Raw genomic sequence first — 13307 nt, forward strand, 5'->3', positions numbered from 1 at the left:
TTAATGGTTAAACGATTGTTACTTTCACACTTTTTCCTTTGAATGTGTCTAGTGTCTAAACTTGCAAGAAAAATGATTGTTACTTTTATGATTATTACTTTCATGCCAAATGCTGGAAAAATCATATGGTTTATTTGAAAATTTTCTTATCGTGTATATAATATATATGAGTATTTTCTTATTGGTTAAACCGAAAACCGAACCGTTAAGTACCATAAATCGATTAACCAAAAACCGATAAGAAATATGTTATTGGTTTGGTTATCGGTTTGAAGTATTTACAAACCGAAAACCGATAAACTGAACCAATAACACCTAAAACCGAACCGAACCGAACCGACCGATGCGCACCTAGTCAAATGTATTGTTGAAGGCATGTTCTAAAAACTAATTGTAATTGAGGGGAACATGTCTCATGCGTTGAATATAACAAGGAAATACGAAGAAATTAATTTGTTGTGATTCTATGTATCAAATCTTAAAAAATATACGTATATATATTGTGGATCACATTTCTTATTATATAATTTAAATGATACCAATATAAATTTTGTCTTTATCAAAAATTATAACTTGAGTTTTGCCCCAATATATGCACCTTTTGTGTTGGATATATTATAATAATTTAATAAGCAAATAATTAATTTTACGTTCATAAAATAGAGATCTTAAAAAGAAAAGGAAAAAATAGGATAATATTGCGATGGTAAAATTAAATTAATCTCTACACACTCAAAAGAAAGTGTCCTTTTTGATGCTTTTAAATAAATGGTGTGGTAGGAAGAAAATATTTTTATATTTGGTTTGTCAATTTTTTTTGAAAAATATATTCGGAAAAATTGATTTTGTTGTTTATTAATGGATATTTTAAGAGATTTTATCTTTACATATAATACGTAGATCTAAAAATAAAAATACCATTTTCTTCTATTTAATTTCTAAATGGCTAAGATATTATCTCATATAAGTGTTACACGAGTGATATTTCACGTTGATTGTGTCCTCCTACCCCACCCCCAACAGACCTCATCTTTACCTCTATCCCAACCACCCCACCGTCCACACCTCCACCTACCATAATATTTATCTAAACGATATACAATTTTTTTTTAAAGATTTTATGTGTTTTAACCAAAAATCATATGATGAATATACATGGGCCAAATATAAGTATATAGTTTGTGGGCTTATTATTAATTTTGTCCAAGTTGGATAGCCAATGGTCCAATTTTGCAAAGCAGTCCAATTGCCATTTCGGTTCCAACTTAAACTACAAATGACATAATAGATTGCTTTTCCGCAAAATTTCAAATTTAACAAGTTTTATTTTACGCGCAATATTCTAACTTATATTTTTGAACGTTTGCTCATTGGATAATCAATATCAAAAATTCAAAATCATTCATTTTTCAAAAACATCACGTGTAATTTCCTAGTATACCAATGGCCGATGATAGGCCACTTCATAGAAATATAAATGCATAACACAAACAAACATTTAAATTTGATCTCAATTGATAAATAAATATTTTAACTTTGAGAATACACGTTCAGACGCCTCAATTCAGTTTCACCTAACAACTAAATAGTCCAACCTGTGATCCGTCTTCTCTATATCTTGTGGACACCCAATTATAATGATGTTTAAATACCAACATGAGTTGTGGTGCACTGGTAAAAATGTTTCACCCTAAACCAGAGGTTTCAGGTTCGAGCCCTGGGTATGGAGAAAATCATGTTGGAAGCGCCACCCTCTGAATGAGCCTTGCAGTGCGCGATCCGAATTTAGTCGGAGCTTCAATATGAGCTCCAAACACCAAGTGAAAAACAAAAAAAAAACGATATTTAAATAATAAGTTAATGTGTTTATAATGATGTTTAAATACCAACATGAGTTGTGGTGCACTGGTAAAAGTGTTTCACCCTAAACCAGAGGTTTCAGGTTCGAGCCTTGGGTATGGAGAAAATCATGTTGGAAGCGCCACCCTCCGAATGAGCCTTGCAGTGCGCGATCCGAATTTAGTCGGAGCTTCAATATGAGCTCCAAACACCAAGTGAAAAACAAAAAAAAAACGATATTTAAATAATAAGTTAATGTGTTTAAGTGTACATACTCACAGTTGGTTACAAAACAAATACTCCCTCCGTCCCTATTTAGTTGTCCATATTTTCTCTTTTAGTTGTCCCTATTTAGTTGTCAATTTTGACAAATCAAGAAAAGACAACAAATTTTTTTCTATTATACCCTTATTTAAATAGAGTTGTCATAAATAAAGTAAATAAACTTATGAACTTCCCAACATTAATTAGTTATCTTGAGTTAGTTTATTTTGGAATTATAAATTGTACTATAAGGATAAAATTGTAACTTCACTATGCTAATTATTGTTGCCTTAATTTGTGTGTCATTTCTAAAGTGGACAACTAAATAGGGACAGAGGGAGTACAAAAGTTTAGCGCCTCTTTCTCCTTCACCCGTTGCCTTCAAACCCAAGCTGCCATGTCCATGTAGCAACACAGAGTTTTAAGCTTTCAAGCCAAAATCGAAAAATGAAGAATGCCCAAATACGCAAATTCAAATCATTGATTTCCTTAAAAGAAACAGAAGCAAATTCCCTTTTATGGCCGCCAAAATTTTCTTCACTGTCATCATCTTTACAACAATATATCAATTCAGACACTCCTATTTTCGGCCAAAAGATTCATTCATACATTTTGAAAACTGGGTATCAACCCAATACCAATATAAGTATCAAATTGTTAATACTTTACTTAAAAAGTTCTTGTCTTTTTTATGCCCGCCAAGTGTTTGATGAAATGCGTCAACCAACTCTCTCTGCTTATAATTACATGATTTCTGGGTATGTGAAACATGGGTTTGTTTTAGAATGCTTTAATATGGTTAGAAAGTTGTGTCTTTGTGGTGAAACTCCAGATAAGTTTACACTATCAATGATTTTGAAGGGGTCTACTATTAGCTATGCAGAGTCGTATTCTCTAGATTTTGGAAAGCAGGTTCATGCCCAGGTGATTAAATGTGATGTTGAGGGTGATGATGTGCTTTATACTGGGTTAGTTGATTCGTATGTGAAGAGTGGGAGGGTGGATTATGCGAGGAGAGTGTTTGATTTGATGTTGGAAAGGAGTGTTGTTTGCTCGACGTCGTTGATAACAGGGTATATGAATCAGGGTTATATTGAGGATGCTGAAGATGTGTTTAGTAAAACAATGGAGAAAGATGTTGTGGCGTTCAATGCGATGATTGAAGGTTATAGTAAACAGATTGAAAATGCTAAGAAGGCGATTGAGGTTTATATTGACATGCAGCGTTTCGGTTTTAGGCCTAATATTTCTACTTTTGCAAGTATTATTGGGGCTTGTTCTACTCTAGCAGCATCTGAAATTGGTCAACAGGTTCAAGGACAGCTGATGAAGACTGAGTTAATTGAGCTCGTTAAAATTGCAAGTGCTTTAATTGACATGTATTCTAAGTGTGGATTGGTTGAGGATGCAAGAAGAGTCTTTGACCACATGCATGAGAAGAATGTCTTCTCTTGGACTTCCATGATTGATGGATACGGGAAAAACGGGTATCCCGATGAGGCACTTGAACTATTTAGTATAATGCAAGAAGATCATCACATTGTTCCAAATTATGTTACATTTCTAAGTGCTCTCTCAGCTTGTGCGCATTCCGGACTAGTTGTTAAAGGAAGAGAGATTTTTGAAAGTATGGAGAGAGATTACTATATGAAGCCAAGGATGGAGCATTATGCTTGCATGGTTGATCTCTTTGGACGCTCAGGGAGCTTAAATCAGGCATTAGAGTTTGTAATTAATATGACTGAAAGTCCAGATTCTGATGTTTGGGCAGCTTTACTCAGTTCTTGTAGAGTGCATGGAGATGTGGAATTGGCTAATTTAGCTGCCAATGAGCTTTTCAAGCTAAGTAGTGGTAGTCGTCCAGGGGCATATGTTGCACTATCTAATGCTCTTGCAGATGCTGGTAGATGGGATGGTGTGAGTGAACTTAGGGAGATTATGAAGATTAGAGGAATATCAAAGGGCACAGGCTTCAGTTGGGTTGGCAGTGATGGTAGTTTGAAAGCTTTTTTTGCTGGACAACAGACATAACTAAAGGCAATAGTAGCAAGTTTTCACTCTTTTTTTTAAATTTTTTTACGAGAAAGAGTTTTCACTCAGTTAATCTGATAACTTGATTTTTTTTAATATACAGTTTAAGATCTCCAGAGCCTGGTAGTAAAGAAAGGCATCGTTGCCAATCTGAAGCGACTTAACCATGCCTGAACAGGAAGATAGAGAATTGACACGTGGCTAGTTGAAGTTACACAAATGGAATATATACCTCCTCAGGTGCATGGTTTGGCTTTCTTCACCCTTGTACAAGGATTCAAGTTCATATACTTGAGTTTGTTTCTATCTCCTAAAAGGATTCAATCCTTTTATTGTTCCTATCTTTCAAATTCAAGTCTCCCGCTATCCACACTCGTGTCAGGGGTGAAGAGAAATAATTTATTCATAGTCAAATCATACAAGCAGAGTCTGCTAGTGAGAGAGGATTCCACTTTCCCGCATTTATTGATCAGGATCCTCAAGGCACCAAGAAGGTATGTTTCTTTGCATGGTTGGCAGCTAGGGACGAGATATTGACAATGGATGAGCTAATGCAGCATGTTTGTTGTGGATGTTCCTGATTTTGTTTGGGTGTACAATGTGTAATGCTGTGCACAATGGAAGAAGTGTTGCATTACTAGTCCTTCAGAATGAGGAAGAGAAGAAATAGGATATGGATGTTGATCTGCTAGCTTTATTGTGGGTAACATGGAGGGAGAATAATTCGAGAGCATTTAAAGGGGGTTGAAATAGATATCTGTTTCTAGTTTTCTTTTGGTGCAGCCACAACGTCCCCTGTGTGTATAGATGATTGATATCCTTTGTAGAGAATCATATTTTTGTGTAGGTTCTCTACGTTTTACTATACAACTTCTATACGGGGTTTCTCCCCACACATTAATAAATTTGTTTACCTTATTGAAAATAAAGTTGTATTTGAGATACTATTTGGTACAGGTTGGACAATCAGTATTGCCATGTGCGAGAAGTGATTGTTAGATGAAACTGGGCAATAGTGAGACTACTGGAAACTCAATCAGTCAGTTATACCAAAACAAAGGCAGACACTCAACTGTTGGAGTGCCTGACCAAGTCGAATGTGTTTTTATTTGTCTAAGTTTTTTCCATTCTCTTGAGCTTTACAATCAATAGCAGGTTGACATTTCTGCACAGTGTATGCAACAAAGCTGACCTTGTGGCTCCATAACATTCCAAGCATGTAGTTCTTCGCATTGCATGGAACTCAAGTCCGTCTCCATAGACCGCCTAATTCATTATTGACTAAGGCCTAACAAGCAGACACTCTATCTATTGATTTCCAAAGTGAAGCTTTTAAAAGTGACTGATTTCTTGGGAATTGCAAGTTTTACCATCAGTCTTAAGCATAACCTAGAACAAAAAGGAGATTAAATGTGTTTTCCTTGCCTGTCTACACAGCATCAAGCGAATGCTTAAGTCTATCTATCAATTGATGTGATAAATTCAATCTTTTCCGGGGAAGTTGACTTCTTGGATAATCTTTACCATTATACTTTTTTTATTTTTTTTGATAATCTGGTGAAAAGTAGGTCTTGTAATATTTATGCATTGTTTGGCTATTAGGCATGTTAAATTTGGTTTTGCATATGCCTTCCGTCGGTTTTGGAAGTTTATCATCCCTATATGTGGTCTGGTTCTTAAAAGAATTCTTTAATCTGGTCCAGGCATTGACAGGGACATAATGTGATGCTTCTGTTAAGGATTTGTGGAACTAAATATTCTATGCTTGGATGTTGGAATTTGCTGTTTCATGATTGTGAAATTGTCAAGAGGATGAAACTTATCAGTGCACATTGTGAAATTGCTGTCTCATGATTATGAAGTTGGAAGTTACACGCTTAAGGTCTCTTGGTTCATGAATATTGGGGCCATCAGAAGTTCTTCCCACATGTTGTAGGATAAAATAAACAGTCTACATTTCTTCCCGCATATGATATTTATCTTGAGCTAGTAACAAGTTCTAGTTTTAACTGCATGTTGTTGACTAACCATTGTTCTTATGCATGAATAGGATTCATAGAGGGTAGTCCGATGATGCTGTCATTAAAATACTGGTGTATGGCCTTAAAGGTATTTATTTCCACTTGTGAACTTCGTACAAAATGTTGTGGCAGTAGTTTTTTCTTCAGTTTATTGCTTCTCCTGTTCTTATACCTTAATAGAAGAAGTATTTGAAGATAGTTCATCTTACTTGTTCATTGAAGAAGCTGGAGTCAATAGTGACAAGCCTCAAGGCTATACACTAAAAGTGCTGGAGGAAACTATGGTGTAGATTTAAAATGGAGACACAGGTTTTAATTAGCTTTCTGAATATAGAAGAAAAATTGATCTTTAGAAATACTGGTGAATTCCATGATTTTCTTGAAAAAGGAAAGCCAAAAGTAAAGAGTCAATAAATAATGAGAAAAACTTGTTGATTGCACTAAGTTCATTTTATTGAAATTGAGTCTCTGGCATGTAACTCTTTTTTGCCTTTTCCGTAGTGATCAATGAAACACCAAAGCTTGTTTTAGGGCTTAAAAAGATTACACCAGTTTAAGAGATTTATTCCTGATTCTTTGATCAATGACTCCTTCCATCCCAACTCCTGTTTTTAAGCTTCATTGTGGATATTTTGGGTATGCTGCATCTTTGGTTAAAGTAGCTTAAGCTGATTGAGCATGTACAATTGACTTAGAAAGAGTCTATTCTTGTTTTCAAATTAGCTTTTGGTACCAATCATTCTGTCTTAACCCTTTAAAAGTCAATATAGGTAGCATTTACAAGTCGATAAAGGTGGCGTTTAGGTAGCCGGTATACGTCAGAAAAAAGGTAGTCTGTAATCCTATCCTACAGCTTCCTGCTACTGAAATGTACAACTTGTTGGACTTTCATGTAGTCCCATGATTGAATGCTAGAGGGTCATGCAATTCTTTTTTGAATTTTCTAGTTATTTGCTCTTTTTAATTGCACTTAGTAATGTAGTCCTCAGGGAGGGGCTGCAAGGTGGGTGCTAATTTTGTTTGTGTTCTAGATATTTTTTTCATTATCCTTTGGCTCCATCTTGGTCTGTTGGGGTAAAGATGTGAGGAGGTCCATGGGATGATTGTGATGTGAGGAATATTGGCACATTAACTCATCAAGTGGTTATTCAAGCTTGTTTTCTGGTTATAATTTGGGCCATCAATATTTAAGACTTTCTTTGCCTTACACTTCCATGAGTTAAAAAATACTTTTTCTTTCTCTTAGTACATTTTATATTACAAATTTATCCTAAGTGGTTGTTGAAGGGTGGGAATTAGTAATGGTGACACTAAAGTTGTGAGTTTTCAAAAGAAAATTTCAGCATTTTTCCTTGGCTAATAGTTGGTGAATTCATTCTTTGAGCTTTTTCAAGAGATTCAGCTTGATCGTTGTTAAAAATGGCTCCGACTTCAAGAGCATTTTACTTTCGATTAAAACAAGAAATACTATTACATATCAATCGATGTTAGCGTGGTATAAAGGTGTTAGGTGGTGAAGGTGTATTCTCAAGTTCTGCTTTATACACAAGTATATGTCAGTTGTTAACACATCTAAGAATATCGAATTCCATTTCTATTATGTCTGTGCAATTACATTTTTCTACTGAAATTGTTTGATTAAATTGATACGTAGTCCAGTGTGATTTTAGGGTGAACATTGTACCTGAAGCTGTTGTTCACTAGAATTCTCAGTAATGGGAAGGGGAAGCACTGATGCAAAGGTTGGACTAACAGTTTAAAATGTGTGTTTGGCTTTATTTGCAGAATATATATTTGACCAAATATCAGGAAAATAACAATCATGATTAATAAGAGTATGAAGGTGCTAAGTGTCAAGTGTCTGAATCTCAAATTTCTTCTTTATAGATAGAAATGATGAGAGATTGGAGGTAATCATGCATCAATCTACATCAAAGTTTAAGGCTATTGTGCGGATGAAGCTTTTAGAGTTGCATTTAAGCATGAATTGTTTGATTAAGTTGATATTGGTCCCGTTATTGTTTTGTGTCTGAATGTTATACTAGGAGCGGTTCACCTATTGAATATAGTCATCTCCTATAGCCATCTTGAGGAATGGTGGGACACAGACAAAAAAGCAATCTTGCACGTAACCGAAAAGAAAAAATAAAAAAAGTTACTCCAGAGGATCAGTGTGCTTTCCTTTGGAAAAGAACAAAGTTATGTGGTCCTCTGTGCCCTTCTCTTTTGTTTGTTCTGTGCTTATGATGAACTTGCTTTCCTTTACCTTTGGGGGTGAAAAAGGTTAGGGAGCATTCACCATTACCACTCCTTGATAAAGACAATCCCTGTGGTAATCTTATAAACTGATTATTTGTTCTGCTTTCTCCTAATTTGTCATTGGAGTTGTAATTTGTTTACAGTTAGGGGCGGATCTAGGAGGGGGCGAGGGTGTTCACCCAAACTCCCTTGGCAAAAATTTACATTGTCTATACAATTTTTTTTAAAAAAAAATTACTTTTAGTGTATATATTCAGATTTTTGTATCCCATGAACACAAGATTAGTGGTTGGCTTAGTGGTTTAAGAGTTCAAAATTCCCCTTGCGGTTCCAAGTTCAAATCCAAGACTTTACTGTGGGAAATTGTTATCGAAGAATTGGGTAAAAGACTAATTGTAGTTAATATTGTTGAGAGAAACTGAGAAATTTTGATCGAAAAATAAAAAAAGGGTGTTGAATGCATGTCCTAACACCATTTTCAGCTGCAAATCTAACAAAGCACATGCATGTGGCAGCTACGTGGGGACTGAGATTTTTCTTTTCATTTTACACTCGTGTTTTTGGTAGTTAGAAGTCTGATTTTAAATTTTCCGAGAAGTTGATGCAGATAGTCAGTGTCACTTAACGTCTGAGCTACAAGTATCTTGCATGGATTAATCCTCTTCACAAGATCTTATACACATGAAACATTGCCATAAATGAGGTAGCTGGGAAGTCCTATCAAGAAAATCCATCAATCCATGTTCTGCTGCCCCACCGATCACCAGGTCTCGCATATCAGGTCTCTAGCAATGGAGCTTTCGTCTTCAATCCCAATTGACAAGTCACAGTGCCATCTGTTTTATGGAAAAAAAAACTTCTCATTAGCCTCAAGGAGCAGGTAACCATCCCCACACCTATGATGTTAACCTTAACCTTAGCTTTAGATGATATGAATATATGCTGGTCCCTTTTTTCTTTGTCATAGTCTATAATAAGGACTATTATATCCAACCCCGGAAAACAACCGGTATATGTAAACAACAACGACATACCCAGTGTATTCCCATTGAGTGGGGTCTGGGGTAGATACAGTGTACGCAAACTTTACCACTACCTCAGAGGTGAGGTAGAGAGGTTGTTTCCGATAGACAATCGGCTACCCGGTATATGTGAAGTACCTTTTAAAACCCCTGTTCATTGTTGATAGGAGTAGGACCATTATATTTATGCCCAGCCTAGGAGAGAGGGAGAGAGAGGGTTAATCAATATGCTGCAAGTTGTCATTGAATTGAATATACAGGAATTGGCTCTTCATTTTTCTTTTTCGTGTATAGACATCAAGTCTACATCGATCTGATCTAACGGTCATGAGTGAGTTCTTTTACAGATACCTTGTGTCTGGAGAAAGAAAGAGCAAAGTCTTTTGTAGTCCCTTTAGAGTAAGTTTTATTAAAACTAGTTGGGTCCATGAAAGTTGACACATTAATTGTTTGTTTTTGTTTTGTCAACTTTTAGCCAAATTATAACAAAGACTGATGTCTTTTGGTAAAGTCTTCTATACTTGAATATACTTGCATCAACAACCTAATGTTTTACTATGTTGCATCAAGTCCCTTGATGTTCATGAAAATCCATAAAACAAGTAGTAATATATCATATAGCTACATATGGGGGTTGTGATCACTGGTATCCTATACGAGAACTGGTACGTTTAGATACAGGCGTTTAGATACAGGCGAGTGATCGTAAGCAGTCTTAACTGTGCTTAGTGATCATGTAGGCACTGGAGGTACAAAGTTCACATTTGTTTCCTTTGGTCTGTATATATCGTTGAAAATACCTAAAAATACATAAATAGGTTAAGTTTTGGACCCATTTCTGCAAAGAAGTTATGGATGTGCTTACGTTAACATAAAATTTTGGAACCGCCTCTACATATAGGAGTACTTGATTATTCATGTCATTTGAGAAAGTTAGTTTGTTTAGTTCCGTGCAAGTAAGCACTGGTAATTGGTAAGTTGTCGCTTTTACAAAAAGCCTATACATGTTTAGAACAAGGCAAGTGACCAATGGCGGAGCCAAGATTTTCATCTGGGATATAGAAGCTAGTAAATTCTTGTTCGTGAATATTTGAACTGGTTGTTTACTGTTCAAACAGACTGATTAAAGAAAGAGGGTAAAATGAAAGAAGATATTAAGTTGGAATGTTTGTGATTCCAACAACAACCAAAGAATATCTACTAGGAAGAAACCAGACAAGTTCAGTTTTTGAGTGCTTAGATAAGTTCAAATGGTCCAAGAAAAGTGGCCATATGGGAAAGGAGATTTCAACTTTTAGCCACAAGTGTTGTGTCTTTGTTGGTGGATAGGTCAAATAGGTGGTAGCTACTGTCAGTTTACTCATGAAAGCATTTACACTTGCCTCCCTCTTTTGTAAATGGTCCCCTAGAACCTTGTAGTTTCTGAAAATGATATGTAACTTAAAATTTATAGACATTTATATTGGGAAACTGTTGTGTTAAGATTTGGTTTTCTGAGACCATAGGTTACTATTTTTACTCATAGGCTATTCATAATTTCATATTTGATACAACAACATAATCAATATAGTCTCACAAGTGGAGTACGTATGGTGAGGATAGGATGTACGTACCCCTACCTTGGTGGAATAAAGAAGTTGTTTTCGATAGACCCTCAACTCAAAAGAAAAGATATCGATGTTGTTGTGAGCGTTTCATTTGAAAAGCTTTGTAGTCCATATAACAGAAGTTTGCAGTTCCTTTTCCTTCCTAACAATGGAGACTAGAGAGCAGGTTTTAAAGCTGTGTAGTCAGTAGAGATAGATACCTCAAGGTGATATTTTTTGTCTGCTTAAATTTGATGAGTTAAGAGTTGCAAGCGAAAGGTAACATATATTCGGTGAAGTAGTTAAGTTGTTTGTAAACTGACTCGTACTAGCAATACCTAGAGGTGTGACCTAGTAATCAATAAAGTGTATGTTCAAATTTTAACTGAGACAAAAGAATACTAGTAGGTGACTTGGTCACTAACTAAATCTCGGTGGATAGAGTTTCTGATACCTGTATTGATGAGAAGTAATAGGTGTCTGATAGAATAATCAAGGTGCCTAAATGAGAAACAAATTACATTTTGTAAACCTTATCTCATGGGTTCACTCGGCGTTTTTCATTCTTCACACAATTTTTAATAATCTTTTCAAAGTCAACCTAACCTCGTTACCTTTTGAAAATGTGTTAAATAGTCTTTTGCTCTTACGCCTTTATCAATCATAAAAGAAAAATAAATAGTTATATATAAAATTGCCAAATCATTTGAAGCATGAACAAAATTGTCTCTATTATGAAGACCTAGCGAGTTTCTTTTCTATCGCGCGTGGTGAAAGATTTTTAAAAGTTGATTCTACAAACAAAAGAAGGAATCAAACAATTTTTTCTTTAGGTACTAAAGAGAAATAACATATACTTAGATTGAAATAACAGTTAAAGTGAGCGTAAACTGATCCGAACATTACCATCCTAGAAAGAAATTAAATACTCTTTATCATATAAGCAAGACTAATTATCAGCTCATAAAACATGGCTTGTGAAGCCAGCCGGCCAGCCAGCCAGCCAGCTTGTAGATGAGTCAGTATAGAGGGGGTGGGCGTGGGCGTGGGGGTAGGGTGTAGGGGGTGGGGTCAGAGGTGGGCACAAATAGATTAGATGAATTTGATAATACATTGGGATCTGAGCCCCTATTAAAAGACAAAGATGTATGTAGGGTCCAAGCCAATGGCTAGAGAGTCAAAAATGGCTGACGACTCTACAGAACTTAGGCAGGACCCACCTATTCATCACATCAATAAAGTAGACAGAAAGAGAGAGAAATGTTTATTCCCCTACGTGATGTGTGTGGGGCCCCATTTTATTTTTTAAATTTTCGCGCTCGATTAAACGATGTCACATAAATTAAAATCGATCATATTAATCTTCAATTCCTTGATATAATCACACATGTGGAGTGATCTTACAAAATAGGGTTCGGAGAAGATGGACGTATATGCAGATCTTATTTCTATCTCTGTAGGGGTAAAGAGGTAATTTATTTTAGGGTCGATTAATTTAGATATCGGTTCGTAAAGTTTCACTTTGAGGGTGAATTGTTTCCCGCAAAAAGACAATTTCATATGTAGAAATAAATTCGAGATTTCTGCTTAAGACTGGAGAAATTTTATTCATTCCACTATGACTTTCGAAGGGTATCCACTCCTAAATGGGAGGTGTTCTCCACTTGCTGAGGAGTATAGTGAGAAGATTTTTTTTGGGTGACGTGGCTCTGTGAGAAGTTTGTTTCATGGGCCCCATTTTTGTCGGACTTTAAAGACATTTGGACGTGTGATTTGGGCCCTACAAAAGAAAGTGGCCTTTGTTAATGGGCCCAATTACTACAAGTGGATGGCCCAACTCAAAGGGGTCCCTTCTTTCAAAAATAGCAATCACTACATGGAGCCAAAGTTGTCAGCTTTAGCCTCTTTTTCCTTCTCATGTCACACTTGAAAGAACTTACTACTGTTCTTTTCTCCATTACGTTTATTATGACGGTTTCACTACTGTATTTTCTATTCATGATTTTATTAGGATTAACTTAAGCTGAAGGTCTATTGAAAAACAATCTCGTTATCTTCAATATAAAAGAAAAGTCATGTAGACATCATCCTCTCGATATCCCATATATATATATCGAATATGTTTATTTGTTTTTGGAAATTCTTGGGAAACCCACAACCTTTGTTACAGTCTATGCCCTTCGGGTGAACACTCTATGGTGAACACTTTGTCGTAACCTACTCACTTTCCAATAACTTGCAAAATATACGGGAGATGTAAACCGCATTAGGCAAACCCTTACATG

General features: G+C 35.7%; 3 protein-coding genes across 3 annotated transcripts in view; 1 reads left to right on the top strand and 2 right to left on the bottom strand.

Moving 5' to 3' along the window:
* LOC125837185 (protein DETOXIFICATION 27) overlaps positions 1-13307 on the bottom strand; it is a 226157-nt gene that overhangs the window by 93503 nt on the left and 119347 nt on the right. The window lies entirely within an intron of this gene.
* Positions 1-13307, bottom strand: part of LOC125837217 (histone H3.3) — a 193867-nt gene that overhangs the window by 27787 nt on the left and 152773 nt on the right. The window lies entirely within an intron of this gene.
* LOC125836988 (pentatricopeptide repeat-containing protein At1g28690, mitochondrial-like) lies at positions 1891-5185 on the top strand. The gene is given in 4 exon segments (XM_049516127.1): positions 1891-2004; positions 2433-2533; positions 2535-4140; positions 4238-5185. Coding segments are annotated over 3 exon segments (1815 nt in total). The 3' UTR covers positions 4135-4140; positions 4238-5185.

The sequence above is a fragment of the Solanum verrucosum genome, unplaced genomic scaffold (genome assembly GCF_900185275.1).
Source record: "Solanum verrucosum unplaced genomic scaffold, falcon-dt-bn FXZP01000165.1, whole genome shotgun sequence".
NCBI lineage: Eukaryota > Viridiplantae > Streptophyta > Magnoliopsida > Solanales > Solanaceae > Solanum > Solanum verrucosum.